We start from the raw sequence: 15,652 nt of genomic DNA on the forward strand, positions 1-15,652 counted from the left end.
TGCAAGCCAACTCCTTCTCCTACAATCATCCTTTCAAACAGATGCTCACAGCACCCTCCCAACCTGACAGTCTCACTGATTTGTAGCTGTGTTAGGTATGTAGAAGTCACTCTGATTTTAAAAACAGGAAAACATCCATGAACTTGGGAGACAGAAACAGGATCAAAACTCAGTTTCATTCTTTTCTTTCTTCACAAGATCAAGCTAAATTTTCACGCCTACAATCCAACAAACACACTAGGAAATTTTGAAGAGATGCTGATTTTTAACGTTCTTACTAAACTTCACTCATAGGAATCATTAAAGTAGCCACTAGCACTAAGAACTCACTTTCTGCAACGGATTATAGCCATGTATAGGCTTAGACTTTACCATTTAAGGTATCAAATGTTCTCTGACTTACGACAGCATCATAAACTAGCATCTTCAATGCTACATTTGTCTTTAATGCTTTTCAGAGTATGATGAGAAGTATACAATCGTATATCTATCACAACCACCTTTTACGAACTGTACACTTGTGTCAACATTTCAAACAACTACGGTGCACTATATTTAAAGAAAAACAGAAAACTTTATTTCCAATAGCTAAGAAAGTAGCTTTTAATAGATAAAAGGATGAGATATAAGCTTTCCCTGAAGAAATCATTTTAATAATGTAAAATCTTTTCACAGAATCTTAAAAAGGAGGCAACATCAGTGTAATATCTGACACAGTTGACAGTTCTAACATTCTGAGCTCATGACTGGACCTCAGGCTGGTATACTTTCCAGGGACAGATGCAAGCCTTCAAAGTATAGACTACAAATACTGGTCGACAAAGTGTAAAAGAGTGCTAGACTATCCATCACTTTCTTATGCTCTTGAAAACAGAGAACACATTTATGACTCTCATTAAAAAGCCCCCTTGGCCGCAACTTCAAACTATACTGTCATGTCAGAGGATATCGCAGCTTGCAACTACTATTTCTATTTCACAGACCTATATATATACAAAACACATATGAATGTATATACACAAATATATATATATAGAGAGAGTAACAATAGAGTTGTGCATTAATTTTTTGAAAACTGCTGCTCTTTCCAACTGTCATTTTAGGTTGAATCCCTGTAGTAATACTTGGATGAACTTTCCTTTTGAAGTATTACAAAAGAAAAAGCATTAAATTAATATCTAAACTCAAAGCACAGCTTTATTTATGAAGGTATGTGTATTATATCACAGATGTGATGACAAAGACCATATAATATGTCCTCAGAAATTAATTCCATTATGAACATGAAAACTTTTATATACATATTTTGGTGGAATTTTGAAAAATATAAAAAAATTTTGAAAAATATAAATCTTAAAAAACGTACTCACTGTTGGCTAAATGTCCATATGTTGAGTTCTAAATTCATTAGATTATCTCAAAGATGTGTTGTTACATAAATATTAAAAGTGTAATAACTTAAAAAGCAAACAAAAGAAAACTTTGGTTTAGTATAGATAAAGCTTATATAAAAAACAGGTATAAAAGTCCACTGGGAACAAAGCTTCAAATATCTTCGGATGAATGTTAACTGATCAGTGTGAAAGCAGCAAAAACTCACAGGCAGGTTGTGTTCAAATGATAATTCATAACTCCACTGTTCCCATACTTTACAATGAGCAAAACCTATGAAATCTGAATTGTTGTTTAGTAAAATGCAATTTAGTTTACTGCTAAGGGTGTTAAGAAAAGCTCAACATATATGCTACAGAACTTGGGCACAAAAAAAGAACAAATCTCTTTAGTGTGGCTATAGACAGAAATTCATACGAAAAAAAGATTTGTTATTTAATATGAACACTTCCCAGCACATTCTAAGAACTTTATACTGAAAAGATCAGTAATGAAAAACTGATAACTATGAAATATTACACTTTGCTATATGAAGTAAGAGACTACAAACTGATAGAAAAATATAGTTATACTGTATTTGTCATTACCATTTCCATCAAGATTTTTGGCCCTTTAAAAAGGACTTTAGGATTCAAACAAATAAACCAAAGTAACACGAATAAGAAAATTAAAGTGATAATCCCAATACCTGTGTGATTTCCCTTATTATTTATATTTTAGATTTTTTTCCCCAGCCCTTACAAACACTGGCTGGAATTTCTAAAGCATTTCCTTTTTGTTCTGAATCTTCTTTCTTATTACAATACTAAACCACAGCACAATAAGCTAACTGATACTAATTCAAACACTGCTCTGGCACTCCTCGGGATCTGCTTGCTGGCTCTTCACAGACTGCTCGAGCTGCCGTACTGATTCACCACGGACTGTCTGCTGCGGAGGAAACTGCTCTGGTCTGCAGGCAAACTGCACGGCACACAATCACAGCATTGCACCTAAATGCAGAGAAACAGGAGAGAGGGGCTTCCGGGTTGAATTTTCTATTCTGTCTCAATTAGTTTGGAATGGTGAATCCAATTTCTTAAGATCTAACTCAGTGTACTTGTACAGGAGTATTAGATACCACTGGCACACCCCAAGGGCTGCCACACACAAGCTTCGCTCTACCTGCTATCAAACCGAAACCAGCTTCATCAAGGAACACATTTCAAGAACTGCTTCATAATAATAAAGTATGACTCTCCTACCATCAAGTTACAAGTCATGCTACATTAGTTCTGAAGCAAAGCAAAAACAAATTCAGCCAAATTTAGGATCTGAGCTCACGGTTAAAGCTTACAAGAAATAAAAAAGGTTTAAAATGAGAACCACAGAATGAACATGCATGCAACGACATTAATGGCCACCATTTTGTCACCTAGACAACTGAAATAACTTCTGTCCTGAGAAAATACTCATGCACACTAGCACTTCTCCATTAAATATATATACATTTCATATAAATACATCCTCATTTGAAAAATGCTTATTTCACATTAAATTGTCCTTTAGACAATTCTGCACTGAACAACATGTTACAATTTACTGCAAATTTTAAATTGCTTAAAGCAGCATTATAGATGTTTATACAGAGAATTACAGTAATACACAAGGGCACTTCAATAAAACTTGTATGAACAACATTTAAAGTGAAGAGAAGGTTTATAACCAAGCTGTACGGACATTAGGGGGTTTAGGCCTCAACAACAGGCCATTGGGCTTGTCAAATGCCGATCGCTCAGTCTTAGAGCTGAGAGCGCTGGTTGCACTGGAGGTCCTGGAAGCTCCTCCTGAAAACATGAAGAAGAAAGAACTTGGTTTGAACTAGACACACATATGAATGCCTGGCAAGTCCCTCCCACAACTTTGAAGTCCAGACAAGATTTCCTTCTCTATCCCATTAGCCTAAGAGGCTAATGCAATGACTCTTGAATAGCAAGGACTTCAGAGTTTCTGTGCAACCTAAAAGTGTAATAACAAACATGGCCAGATTTGGAATTTATTCTTATTTGAAGGTCAGAGTTCCAGAGAAAAGGAGAGCCAGATAGAGAGATCCTCCATCTACTAGCCAACTCCTCAAATGGTCAAAGCTGAGCAGATCTGCACTCAGAAGCCAGGAGCTTCCTCCAGGTCTCCCATGTGGGTACGGGCGCCCATCCTCCACTGTTCTACCAGGTTATAAACAGGGATCTGGATTAGAAGTGGAGCAGCTGGTGCCGCACCACTCAAATTGGTACCCATATGAGATGATGGCACTGCAAGCAGAGCCTAAATGCCCTATGCCACAAAGCTGGCCCCAGATTTGCAATTTTGATTCATGAGATTTAGTGGAGATAAACATTTTTAAAAGCTTCTCAGGGGCTGGCATTGTGGCACTTGTGGTTAAGCTGCCACTTCTAAGGTTAGCCTCCCACAAAGGAGTGCTGCTTTGAGTGCTGGCTGCTCTACTTGCAATCCTGTGGTCTGCTGATGCGCCTGAGAAAGCAGGCCAAGATCATTCAAGCACTTGGATAGCACCAACCACAGGGAAACCTAAATGGAGTTCCTGGCTCCTGGTTTCAGCCTGGCCACCCCAGCCACCAGAGTAAATCAGAGGATGGAAGATATTTCTATTCCTCTTGTCTTGTCAAATCAATCAACTCTCTTTTTTCTTAAATCAAAAATAGAGCATTTCTTAAATGTTGCAAGTGAACGATAACAACAATAACAAAAAACTTATCTGTTTGTACCCCTACTTTGTACACCATGTACATACTTATTTACTAAATGACTTGTTATGTCCAAGGTGCAATATTAAACGTGAGTATTAGAACAAGACCCTCTCTTAGCTATTATCCAAGGATGCAATGCTTGCAGAATGACTAAATGGAATTACTAGCAGGGCCCAGTGTTGTGGCTCAGCCGGTTAAGTGACCTCCTACAACGCTATCATCTCATGTAAGTTCTGGCTCCAGTCCCGGCTGCTCTCCTCTCAATCCAGCTGCCATTCAGTGTGTCTAGGAAAACAGTGAAGATACTCCACTTTGGCCTCTGTCACCTATGTGGGAGATCAGGACAGAAGTTCTGGGCTCCTGGTTTAAGCCTGGCCCAGCGCTGGCTATTTGTCCATTTGTGGAGTAAACCAGTTGATGGAAGATTTCTCTTTGTCTCTGCTTTTCTGTCCATAACTCTTCCTTTCAAATAAATAGATAATCTTCATACAAAATGGAATTACCAGTCAGTTAAGTATTTAAGTCTCACATGAGCACTAGGAAGCCTATAGCATTATAAGTGGTTTCAATTCACCTATTATTAGCTTATGTGTGTATGTGTGTGTGTATATACATATATACATATACACATATATTTATGGCTTAGATACACACATAAATGTATACACAGATCTCTGCAAAGTGGTCCTTCTAGATGTTGAATACCCTGGCACTGAATGGTCATTCCATTTGTATGTTTTTTGGGTTCACATCTGACTAAGTGTGTATCTAACCATCTATCATTATCATATCAGGAGTTATTTTGCTTGCTAATTCCAAGCATAACAGTTCACTGATTTTTGTTTCTGTTACCTAATGAGAAAGCTGGAAGATATTAGCAGTAATTCTTACTAGCCAGAAGGAATGTTCCAACAATTTTGAAAAAAACACATTTATTCATTTCTTCCTTCTAAAATATTTTTAAATTTCTTCCTTTAATAAAAATTATTCAAATTAAAACTTTCCTGTATTATCCATGAAATAAACGAAATGTAAACTGAAATGTAAATGAACTAAAGGGAACGAGCACAAAGTAAAACATGCCAGTAAAAAAACAGAATACATTCTAGAAGTTAATTTCCAAACTCTAGAAGAAGCACCTAAGTTATACATATTATTTTTTTTAAAAAAGGGTAAAAGATACAAACAAGTATAATATCCTGGTGAATCTGCTTACTTAATGGGCTGTACTGTCCGAGCATAGACCTCACACGTCTGGAGGCTGGAGCTGGGTTGAGATAACCCATGTTGCGGTGGTAATCCATCAGCTGTTCTGAGCGTTTCATGCCAACGGTTGGCTTCACAGCTTCAAGCCTTTTCAGTAAAGCCTTCATTTGAGACAAGTAATTCATGGAAGAATGATTTTTAAGAATGAAAAGTTTCTAACATTCACTAAATACTCATAAAGTAACAAGGATTTTACACATTTACACATTAAAAAAAAGGAACTCAAAAGACAGACACCCCCAACCCCCCGCAACACACCCACACTCACACACCCTACTGATTTACTCTCTAAATTCCTGCCACGGCCAGGGCAGGGCAGGGCCTGAAGCCAGGAACTCAATGCAGGCTCCTTCCATGTGCTGCAGGGACCCAGTCACTTAAATCATTTGAATAACATGCTTTCAGAAAATTTCAAGTGTTTCTGCTTACCCTAAAGTTAACCAAACTGCCATTGATTGGAAGGTCCATTATTGGTATAATCTCAAATCTTACAGAAGTTACTCTAAGTTGAAGTAACATAATGGGAATTAATAATGTCGAGTCCAGTGTAAACCTTAAAAATGACCACAAAATATCTATGCTTGAATATTACAGGGTGGTAGCCTTCAATCTAAAAAGACACCAACGAATGGCCATACAGAGAGCTCTTAGTTTCCCATTAATTTTTTTTTAAAGATTTATTTTTATTAGTTTTTTATTGGAAAGGCGGATATACAGAGAGGAGAGACAGAGAGGAAGATCTTCCGTCCAATGATTCACTCCCCAAGTGAGCACAACGGCCGATGCTATGCCGATCTGAAGCCAGGAGCCTCTTCCGGGTCTCCCACGCGGGTGCAGGGTCCCAAAGCTTTGGGCCATCCTCGACTGCTTTCCCGGGCCACAGGCAGGAAGCTGGAAGGGAAGCGGGGCTGCCGGGATAGAACCGGCGCCCATATGGGATCCCGGGCGTGCAAGGCGAGGACTTAACCATTTGCGCCACCGCGCCGGGCCCAGTTTCCCATTAATTTTTAGCAGCACAAACACATTTTCAGTATTTGTACTGTTTTGCATATATTGATCCTGCATAATATTTACTTTTGGGGAGAAAAGCTTTAAAGTTTGAAAACCAACTATTGAAGAATATAAAACGTTTAAAAGGCTATATAAACTAACTGGCTAAGTCAGCACAGTATCCAACAACATGGGCTTTTCTTTAATATTATTTGGTAAGAGTAAGCTTTAATTTTAGTTACAAATTTTCCTTACATTAAAAAGTTAGAATTGCTCTTATCTGATTTTCAGATATCACTGAGAAAGGAATAGCTCAGGGGAATCAAGCTCTAGTTATGTTTCTAGTTAAGCAGAACTTTCTCTGAAGCAAAAATGATCTTTATTTTTAATCAGAGTACTGATCTGCATTAAGATTCAAATGTAAAAAATTAGCCTCGTGAATTTAGTTACAGACAAGTTTTCTTTATGTAATCTTTTTCTTCTTCTCTGTATTTGAGGTAAATTGTACATAAAATGTATTATTTTGTAGTTTTTAGGATTCTATGGAACACTGATGCAGTGCATACTGACACATGGTGAACCAGGAGCGCCAACTGTTCCAGCACTGTCCCTCACCTCTGCCTCGGGTCCAGCACTGTCCCTCACCTCTGCCTCCGGTCCAGCACTGTCCCTCACCTCTGCGTCTGGTCCAGCACTGTCCCTCACCTCTGCCTCCGGTCCAGCACTGTCCCTCACCTCTGCGTCTGGTCCAGCACTGTCCCTCACCTCTGCCTCCAGAGCTGGCAATTGAATTAAGGAACGTAAGCCTCCAGAGAGTCTACCGTTGGTACTTGCAATTGATAATCATGAGAGAAGTCTCCCATGTATACTGATTATCTCATTAACTCATCAAGCTGTGTGCGTGGGGGGAAGCACAGGATGGGAAACTTGCTATTAGTTTCATGAGTGTGGTTACCAATACCGTATTGATATTTCCTGTACATTGGGAAGTATTATTCTTTTTGGAAAGAAAATTAACCAAGTTTATATCCCCTCATTTTTCGATATGAAAAATTATGTGTGCATGATTTCTACAGCTGTTAGCACAGGCAAACTGTAGGCAAGCTGCTTTATTATTTGTAAGCAAGAACTCTGAAAGGCTGTAAAAAAGAAAGCAGGTGTCCTACACACAGACAAATCAAACCACGGCTCTCCCGGCTTTCCCACCGCTAGTTACACGTCTTCATTAGTTTGCTTTCTTTTCTAGAAGGAAACACGAGGTGTAACTAGACAGGGAAAACTGGACTAAACAAATTAAAAATTATTTCAAGATTTTAAAGATACTAATTAGTACATTAACACTGACACCACATTTCAGATCTCTACAAATCTTCATCTTTGTGACAATACATTCCTCTCCATCTCATCATTCTGTATGATTTTTAAAATTAATCAGCAAAGAAGATTTTAGTTTTTATGTAATGTCTTACAGAATTTCCTAAATTTATACATGAAGATACCCTCACTTGATAAAATATTTTAACATGGAAGGTCCTCAGTGGAAAGACTGTATAGTCCACTCCACTGTCCACTTTTTCTGGATTTACAGTTAACAAGGATCAACACCGTGCTGCCTGTGACACAGATGTCCCATATGAGTGCTGTCTCAAGGCCCAGCTCGAGCTCCCTGCTTTGGGGTGGGAAAACCAGCAGCCAAGGGTCCAAGTGTGTGGGCCCCTGCACCCACTTAGGGGTCCTGGGAGACGCTCCTGGCTCTGGCCTTAGGCTGCCTCAGCCCCAGCCACTGTGACCATTTGTGTCTTCCTTTCCCTCTGTAACTCTGAATCTAAAAAAAAATTTATAAAAGAAAAAGGAAAAAAAGATTACTACTGGTTATGTTTCTAATACAGGCGTTGCTGTACACGTGTACATGTCTTACAGGCTTTACCCTCTGCACTCCTGCAGGAATCCTACTGCCGCCAGCTGCTTCAGCACTTCCCTCACCCGCCATCTCTTCCCTCACATCTGAGAAAACATGTATGTGTAATTTTTTTCTCTCATAATGGATTTATTTTATTTTTGATAATGTTTACATAGTTGAGAAGATTGCAAGCCCATGTGAACCATGATTAGGATGGGAAGGGTCAGGGAATGGGGGAAAGTAGATGAGACAGCTGCTGCCAACCTTTCTCTCTCCATTTTTTTAAATGAAATAATCTTCTAATTAAAGGGTAAACAGGAACAATAAACTAGTATCTCTTTCTGAAATTATTCCTTTTCAGAAAAATAAAATTCATGTGATGTTCACACAAAGATAAGAAGTGCTGTGGTGTTCAAGAATTAAGCCACGGCCCATAATATCAGCATCCCATATAGGTACTGGTTCAAATCTTGGCTACTCCAGTTCTGATCCACTCCCCCTGCTTGTGGCCTGACAAGCCATGGAAGATGGCTCAAGTGCTTCGGCCCTTGCAGCTACACGGGAAACCAGCAAAGTTCCTGACGCCTAGCTTCAGCTTGCTAGCCCTGACTGACTGCAGCAAACTGGGGAGTGAATAAGCAGATGAAAGGTACCTTCCCCTGACCCCCTGCACCTCTCTCTCTAATTCTGCCTTTCAAATGAATAAATACATTGTAAAAGAAGTGCTGTTTAAATGAAAATATTTCAAAATTTATGAATTACAACACCAGTAATTTGGCCAAATTCTAAAGAATCTATATGGAGCAAGCACGCCCTCTACTGGACCTTTTTTTAATTTCCTTGATGTTTATTTGGGCGATACTTGCTAACTGAGGCAAAATATTGAGGTTCTCCAGCTTCACCAGAAGGGCAGATAAACACCAGCATACTGCAAATGCCTTGATTTTACACACTGTCTTTGCAGTCCTCGGCATAATACTACTTCCTGGCCTTGGATTATCTGCATCTAAATAGCCTCTGAATTGCTATTTGGATAGTGTGAGAGCAGTAAAAAATAAATGCTTTGACTGCCTCGCCCATCAGCCATCTGAACCTGTCTCTGTACAGGACTTTGGGCAAATAATGGAATCCAAATCATAAAGATTATACAGTAATGGATCTTCTTTGTGTGGTACATCTGACCCAAAAATAATCACAGAAATATTTCTCACCATGTCTGCCTGTGTAAGTGCTTTAAATATAAGCATTCTACTAAATTTATTAGAAAGTATATGGGGGGTAGGTGTTGTGGCACATGTGAATCTTTCCTTGAGTGCTGGGATTTGTGTCTCATGAAGTTTTGGCTTCCTAGCTTCAGCCTGCCCATTTCCAGCTGTTACAAGCATTTTAAGAGTGAACTAATGGAAGATGAGTCAGTTAGTTCTGAGGCAGTATCAGGCGAGACATTTCTGTTTACAAAATGAGAAGTTAAAACCTAATAAATGCTGTTTCATAAAAATTATGTTTATTTTCCTGTTTAGCTTTTAAAACTATTTATTTATCTATTTGAAAGGCAAAATCACAAAGACAGAGGGGCACAGGGAGTACATTCACCTGCTGGTTCACTCCCAAATGGCCACAATGTCTGAGGCTGGGCCTGGCCAAAGTCAAGGGCCTGGAATTCCACCTAGGTCTTCAATGTGGGTGGCAGGAGCCCAAGCACCTGGGCCATCTTCCACTGCTTTGCTAGATGCATTGGCAAGCTGTTGGTTAGGAGTGATGTGGCAGAGACTCAGGACTAAACTAGAATCCACACAGGATGCCGGCACTGCAGCAGGTGGCTTAGTACACTATGCCAGAGTTTCAGCTCTCTTGTGTAGTGTTAAGTCACTTTTTCACTTCTCTGTCAATTGGTTTTCTACAGTTGTACTTGGACACTAATAGTTACATGTGATTTCAGAGCACCCAAAATGCAGTTAATCCGAACTAAGATGAATAATTAAAAGACACAAAAATATTCTTGTACATCTCCAAAATTCTCATTAATAGTTCACATTGACTACAGGTTAAAATACTTTCAATTTTGAATCATTCAACAAAACATAAGTTTGCCTGTTTGACTTATTTATTTATTTATTTTAAAAGATTTTTATTTATTTTTATTTGGAAAGCAGATTTTACAGATAGAGATCTTCCATCCCCTGTTAACTCCCCAAATGGCCACTACAGCAGGAGCCAGAAGCATCACTTGGGTCTCCCATACACATGCAGGGGTCCAAGGGCTTGAGCCATGCTCTGTTGCCTTCCCAGGCCATCAGTGGGGAACTGGACCAGAATAAGAGTGGCCTAAACATGGACCGGCATATCCCTCTGGGATGCTACTGCTTGCAGGAGGATCAGGCTGCTACATCCTGGTAGCCCCCATTTTTTTTCTTCTTTTATTTTGTGTGGGGGAGGGGAGAGAGAAAACACACACACACACACAGAAAAATAAAGACAAAATATATTCCTATCCCTAGATTCACTCCCCAAATACCTGCAAAGGCTAGGGTTAGGCTGAGGCCAATGAAGCACAGGGGGCTAGAACTAAATCCCAACCTGCCACGCAGGCGGCTGGGATCTAACCAGAGTCACTGCTGCCTCCCAGGGTCTACACCAGGGCAGAGCTACAGCCAGGAACCGGAAGCAAGCATGCAGCCCTGGCATCCTGACCGGAAATGTGCGCATCTTTAAAAGCTAGACCAAATGCCCACACCTCCTTGACTTCTCTCACGTGGCTACTAGAAAATCTAAAATTACACATCACACTTCTGCTTCAGACTTATCAAATAAGACCTTACTATCAAATGGTGAAAAATGTTCACATATACAAAATAGTACATATATAAAGCAAAAAAGAACAAAATACTGGTAGTTTTCTGATTATAATAGATGAAACACACAACTGATCCAGAGAATAATAAAAACTGTAAGCAGAAGGTACTGATGGCTTTGCCCTGCAAGCACACATAACAGCCAATATATACTAATGGCTTCAGCTTTTCAAAAGTAAGCCTCTTTTGTGGTCCAGGAGGGTAAGTTGTCACTTAAAATGACAGCATGTCTGATCAAGTCTGAGATGCTTTGCTTCTGACCCAATTTCCTGCTAACGCACCTGGAAGGCAGCAAATGATGGCCCAAGTGCTTGGACCCAACACCCATCTGGGAGATAAATGAAAAGTTCTGGATGCTGGCTTCAGCCTGATCCAGCTCTGACTGCTGCAGCCATTTGGGGATTGAAAAAGCAGATGGAGCGCCTAGTGTGGTACCCTAGTGGCTAAAGTCCTTACCTTACATGTGCTGGGATCCCATATGGGTGGCCAGTTCTAATTACGGTGGCTCCACTTTCCATCCAGCTCCCTGCTTGTGGCCTGGGAAAGCAGTTGAAGACGGCCCAAAGCCTTGGGACCCTGCACCCACTTGGGAATCTCAAGGAAGGCTCCTGGCCCCTGGCTTCGGATAGGCTCAGCTTTGACCATTGCGGCCCCTTGGGGAGTGAATCAAAGGATGGAAGATTTCCTCTTTGTCTCTCCTCCTCTCGGTATATCTGACTTTCCAATAAAAATAAATAAATCTTTACAAAAAAAAAAAAAGTAATCCAGACTCTGCCCCCTGCAGACCAACTCTGAGCAGTTTCTCTCCATAATAGCAACTATGTCACAGTTGCTATGGTGAGCCAATGACCTACCATTTAAAACAGTATAAATTATATAGCTGTTTATTCAATAACACAGGCTTTACTAGCCAAGTTAGGAAATACAACCAAAAAGTAAACCCAGACACTGGCACGGTGGTACGGTACACAGAGCTAATCCTCTGTCCTCTGGTGGCAGTATCCCATATAGGCGCCAGCTCATGCTTCCACTTCTTCATGTAATTCCAGCTCTCTGCTTGTGGCCTGAGAAGGCAGTAGAGGATGGCCCAAGTCCTTGGGCTCCCAAACCCACGCGGGAGACCCAGAGAAAGCTGGCTCTGGAAAGTCTGGCCATTGCGGCCATTTGTCGAGTGAACCAGCAGAGGGAAAACCCCCCTCTCTCTGTCTCTCTTTCTCTCCATATAAAATCTGTCATTCAAATAAAAACAAATCTTTTTAAAAAGTGAATCACATGTCTGTGACATACAGTGATTTCATTTTCACAAAACATGAATTTTGAATATTTCTAATGTGAGGTGCCAGAACTATCATTTAGCCCAACCACCCGCTATTCAGCTTTATTTCAGCTTGCTTTATTGCTGTTATTATTTGCCACATGCAGGCTAACTTTCTTGAAGGGCTTAAGAAGACAGAGTTTTCTGGGGTTTTTTTTTTGGGGGGGGGGTGAATATGCTATCCCAGTTCCCCAGCTCCTATGGTGATGGAAACAAAAAACTTTCGTCTCTCCTCCATTCTCTCAGTCATTATGCCTTTCAAACAAAAAGAAATCAATCTTTAAAAAGAATGTTTGTGACTTACCAAATTCTCTCTCTCAATCCTCTGCTGTTCCCTCTGCCTGTTGAGAGCACTATGATACAGCTTTGGGGGATGGCCTGCTGCTCTTCTGGGAATTGCACTTTTGTTTCCTGGTTTTTCAGCCTGTCTTGACAGTTCTTTCAAAAGCCTCTGATTTTCCTGATCGATCTGTCTCACTTCTTCTCTTGAGAAAGAGTAGTTCTTCCTAGGTACTACTGCAGGCTGCTCAAAGTGATGTTTTTGCGGTCCCTTTTTATCCAACTGTAGAAAAGCTATAGAAGTGAACACAGAAAATGGCTAAACAAAATGGCTATGATAGAACATGCTTTAACCTTTAAAAAATATGAACTGTATTAATTCATGAAAGACGAATATAAAATAATGCTGATAGTTTCGAGATTATAACCGTGTATGAAACACTTAAAAGTAGCTTAAACATTAACACTAACCAGTTTCTTTAGATAAAAAAGCTACTAGCAAACTGACAACACTATTTTAACAAATGTACATGGCATTGGTTGTTGGGTAGGTATAATTTACGTAAAATCACTTTGTTGTGTCTATTATATATCTCTCTTTTTTCAAAAGATTTATTCATTTTTATTACAAAGTCAGATATACAGAGAGGAGGAGAGACAGAGAGGAAGATCTTCCGTCCGATGATTCACTCCCCATGTGACCAGAACGGCCAGTGCTGCACCGATCCGAAGCCGGTCTGAAGCCAGGAGCCTCTTCCAGGTCTCCTACAGGGGTGCAGGATCCCAAAGCATTGGGCCATCTTCGACTGCTTTCCCGGGCTACAGGCAGGGAGCTGGATGGGAAGTAGACCTGCCAGGATTAGAACCGGCGCTCATATGGGATCCTGGGCGCATTCAAGGCGAGGACTTTAGCCACTAGGCCACACTGCCAGGCCCTATGGCAATGTAATACTTGCAGAAGTTAGAAGCCTTAGATTGTGTGCATCAATGTAACGATTTAGGTATAGTTTTTGTTAGTTGGAGGGCACGGTTAAAAGAAATGTCCCAGGATGGATGCTGTGATGCAGTGGGTTCAGCCACTGTTTTCTTAATTCTGGCAGCCCATGACTCCATACTAGAGTACCTATTTGAGTCCTGGCTGCTCTGCTTCTTATCCAGCACCTTGCTAACAGCCTAGGAAAGGAAAAAAATGGTACTTGCCACTCATGTGGGAGACCTGGATGAACTTCCTGGCTCTTGGCTTTAGCCTGGGCCAGTCCTGGTCATTGTGGGCTACTGCGAAATGAACCAGTAGAAAGATTTCACTCTAACTCTGCCTCTCAAAGAAATAAACAAATCTTAAAAAAAAAAAAAGCCAGAATGGTCCTACTCTATATAAATAATTTTAATCAAAAATATTTCACATAATATGGCTATCGAAAATTCTTTTACCAATATAGTTCACTTAAAATTTCCATTTTATAGCAATTTTCATAAGGGTAATTATCGTGAATCATTGTTAGATTGCTGTTTCAGGTTCAGTACATGCTAAAAACTATATCAGGTGGACAAGCATATTTAATTTTTTAAAATAATAAAATTTTTTAAAGTTTGAAAGATCTGTTATCTTTTTAGAAGTTTATTTATTTGAAAGGCAGAAAGACAGGCAAGGATCTTCCATCCTCTGGCTCACTCACCAAACGCTCCCTACAGCAGGGCAGGGGCCGAAGCAGACACACAAATCCAACCTTGTCTCGCTCCTGGGGGGGCAGGAAGCCAATCACCCCCACCTCCTAGGTGACATTGCAGCTGAACTGGACGCAGAGCCAGGATTCAAACGCAGGCACTCCAATATGTGACATGTGGGTCTCAAGGGTAGCCTCTCTGTTGGGCCAAATACCCATCCCTACTATACTTTATAAAGTTACCATAATTTGTTTTTACTTAATTATGTCAATTCTTTCTAGATATTTAGCATTTGTGATGTCAAACCACACGCTTTAAAGGGAAGAGGCACTTTTATTTTCATTAAACTAAGGATTGCACCATTTGGTTCAGGTCTACTAAATTCTACTTCCCTACATTTAGACTGAAGACTATAAAAGATTCCAGAAGCTTAAGAATAATTAACAGTTATTTCCTGATACAAAAAATTAGGAAATTAATGGTTAATAACTTGTTGAAAAGCACACCAAGTTATTGGAAAACCTGAATGAGAACACATTTTGAAAGATATAAATATGCTGTACAAATTAAATTACCCTGCTCCCATTTTGTAGAATTTAATAAGCCTTCTAGATTAAGTTAGCTCTATATAGAAGCCTTATGAAATTAAATTCTGAAGGAAATTATAAGTAAGCTCATTTTTCCTAATAGTATTTAAATGAAATATAAGGCAATAACACGAAAAAATTGGATTCATCTAAAAATATTAGCATTTTTGTTCTCCTTGACAGAATATATAGTTTATGTAAATATATACCAAGTATAGCTATCCCATTGTCCTGCAATGCTTGCTTACTGCGGTATAATGCTATATGGTTTATACAGTTCAGTATATGGCAACCTCAAACATAGGACTGATTAATTTTCTAAGAAAATCTAAAAAAATGCTTAATTTGATTAAACTTTCAGTGATACAGATATATTTATATAAATATGCACATATTTAAAATACTATTTTTCCTTTATTTAAAAGTTTTATTCACTTTTAAAGACAGAAAGAATGAGACAGATTTCCCATTTGCTAGTTTACTCCCCAAATACTTGCAACTGCAGAAGCTGGTCAGGTGCAAGCCAGGGACTGAGAACTTAACCGGTTTTCCATGTGGGTAGCAAGGAGCCAATCAACTGGGCCATCCCAGCGTGTGCACCAGCAGCGTGTGCACCAGCAGCGTGTGCACCAGCAGCGTGTGCACCAGCAGCGTGTGCA

The 15,652-nt window shown here is 39.7% G+C and overlaps 1 protein-coding gene across 1 annotated transcript in view; it reads right to left on the reverse strand.

Moving 5' to 3' along the window:
• Positions 1 to 1,181: 1,181 nt before the first annotated feature.
• Positions 1,182 to 15,652, reverse strand: part of CFAP97 (cilia and flagella associated protein 97) — a 30,615-nt gene continuing 16,144 nt past the window's right edge. Inside the window, exons 4-6 of the mRNA XM_040965733.1 lie at positions 12,767 to 13,035; positions 5,356 to 5,506; positions 1,182 to 3,218 (exon numbers count right to left, since the gene is read on the reverse strand). Of these exons, the coding sequence (XP_040821667.1) occupies positions 3,091 to 3,218; positions 5,356 to 5,506; positions 12,767 to 13,035 (548 nt within the window). The 3' untranslated portion in view covers positions 1,182 to 3,090. The remainder of the gene's footprint in view (positions 3,219 to 5,355; positions 5,507 to 12,766; positions 13,036 to 15,652) is intronic.

The sequence above is a fragment of the Ochotona curzoniae genome, unplaced genomic scaffold (genome assembly GCF_017591425.1).
Source record: "Ochotona curzoniae isolate NIBS_2020 unplaced genomic scaffold, NIBS_Ocur_1.0 scaffold_4505, whole genome shotgun sequence".
Classification (NCBI taxonomy): Eukaryota; Metazoa; Chordata; class Mammalia; order Lagomorpha; family Ochotonidae; genus Ochotona; species Ochotona curzoniae.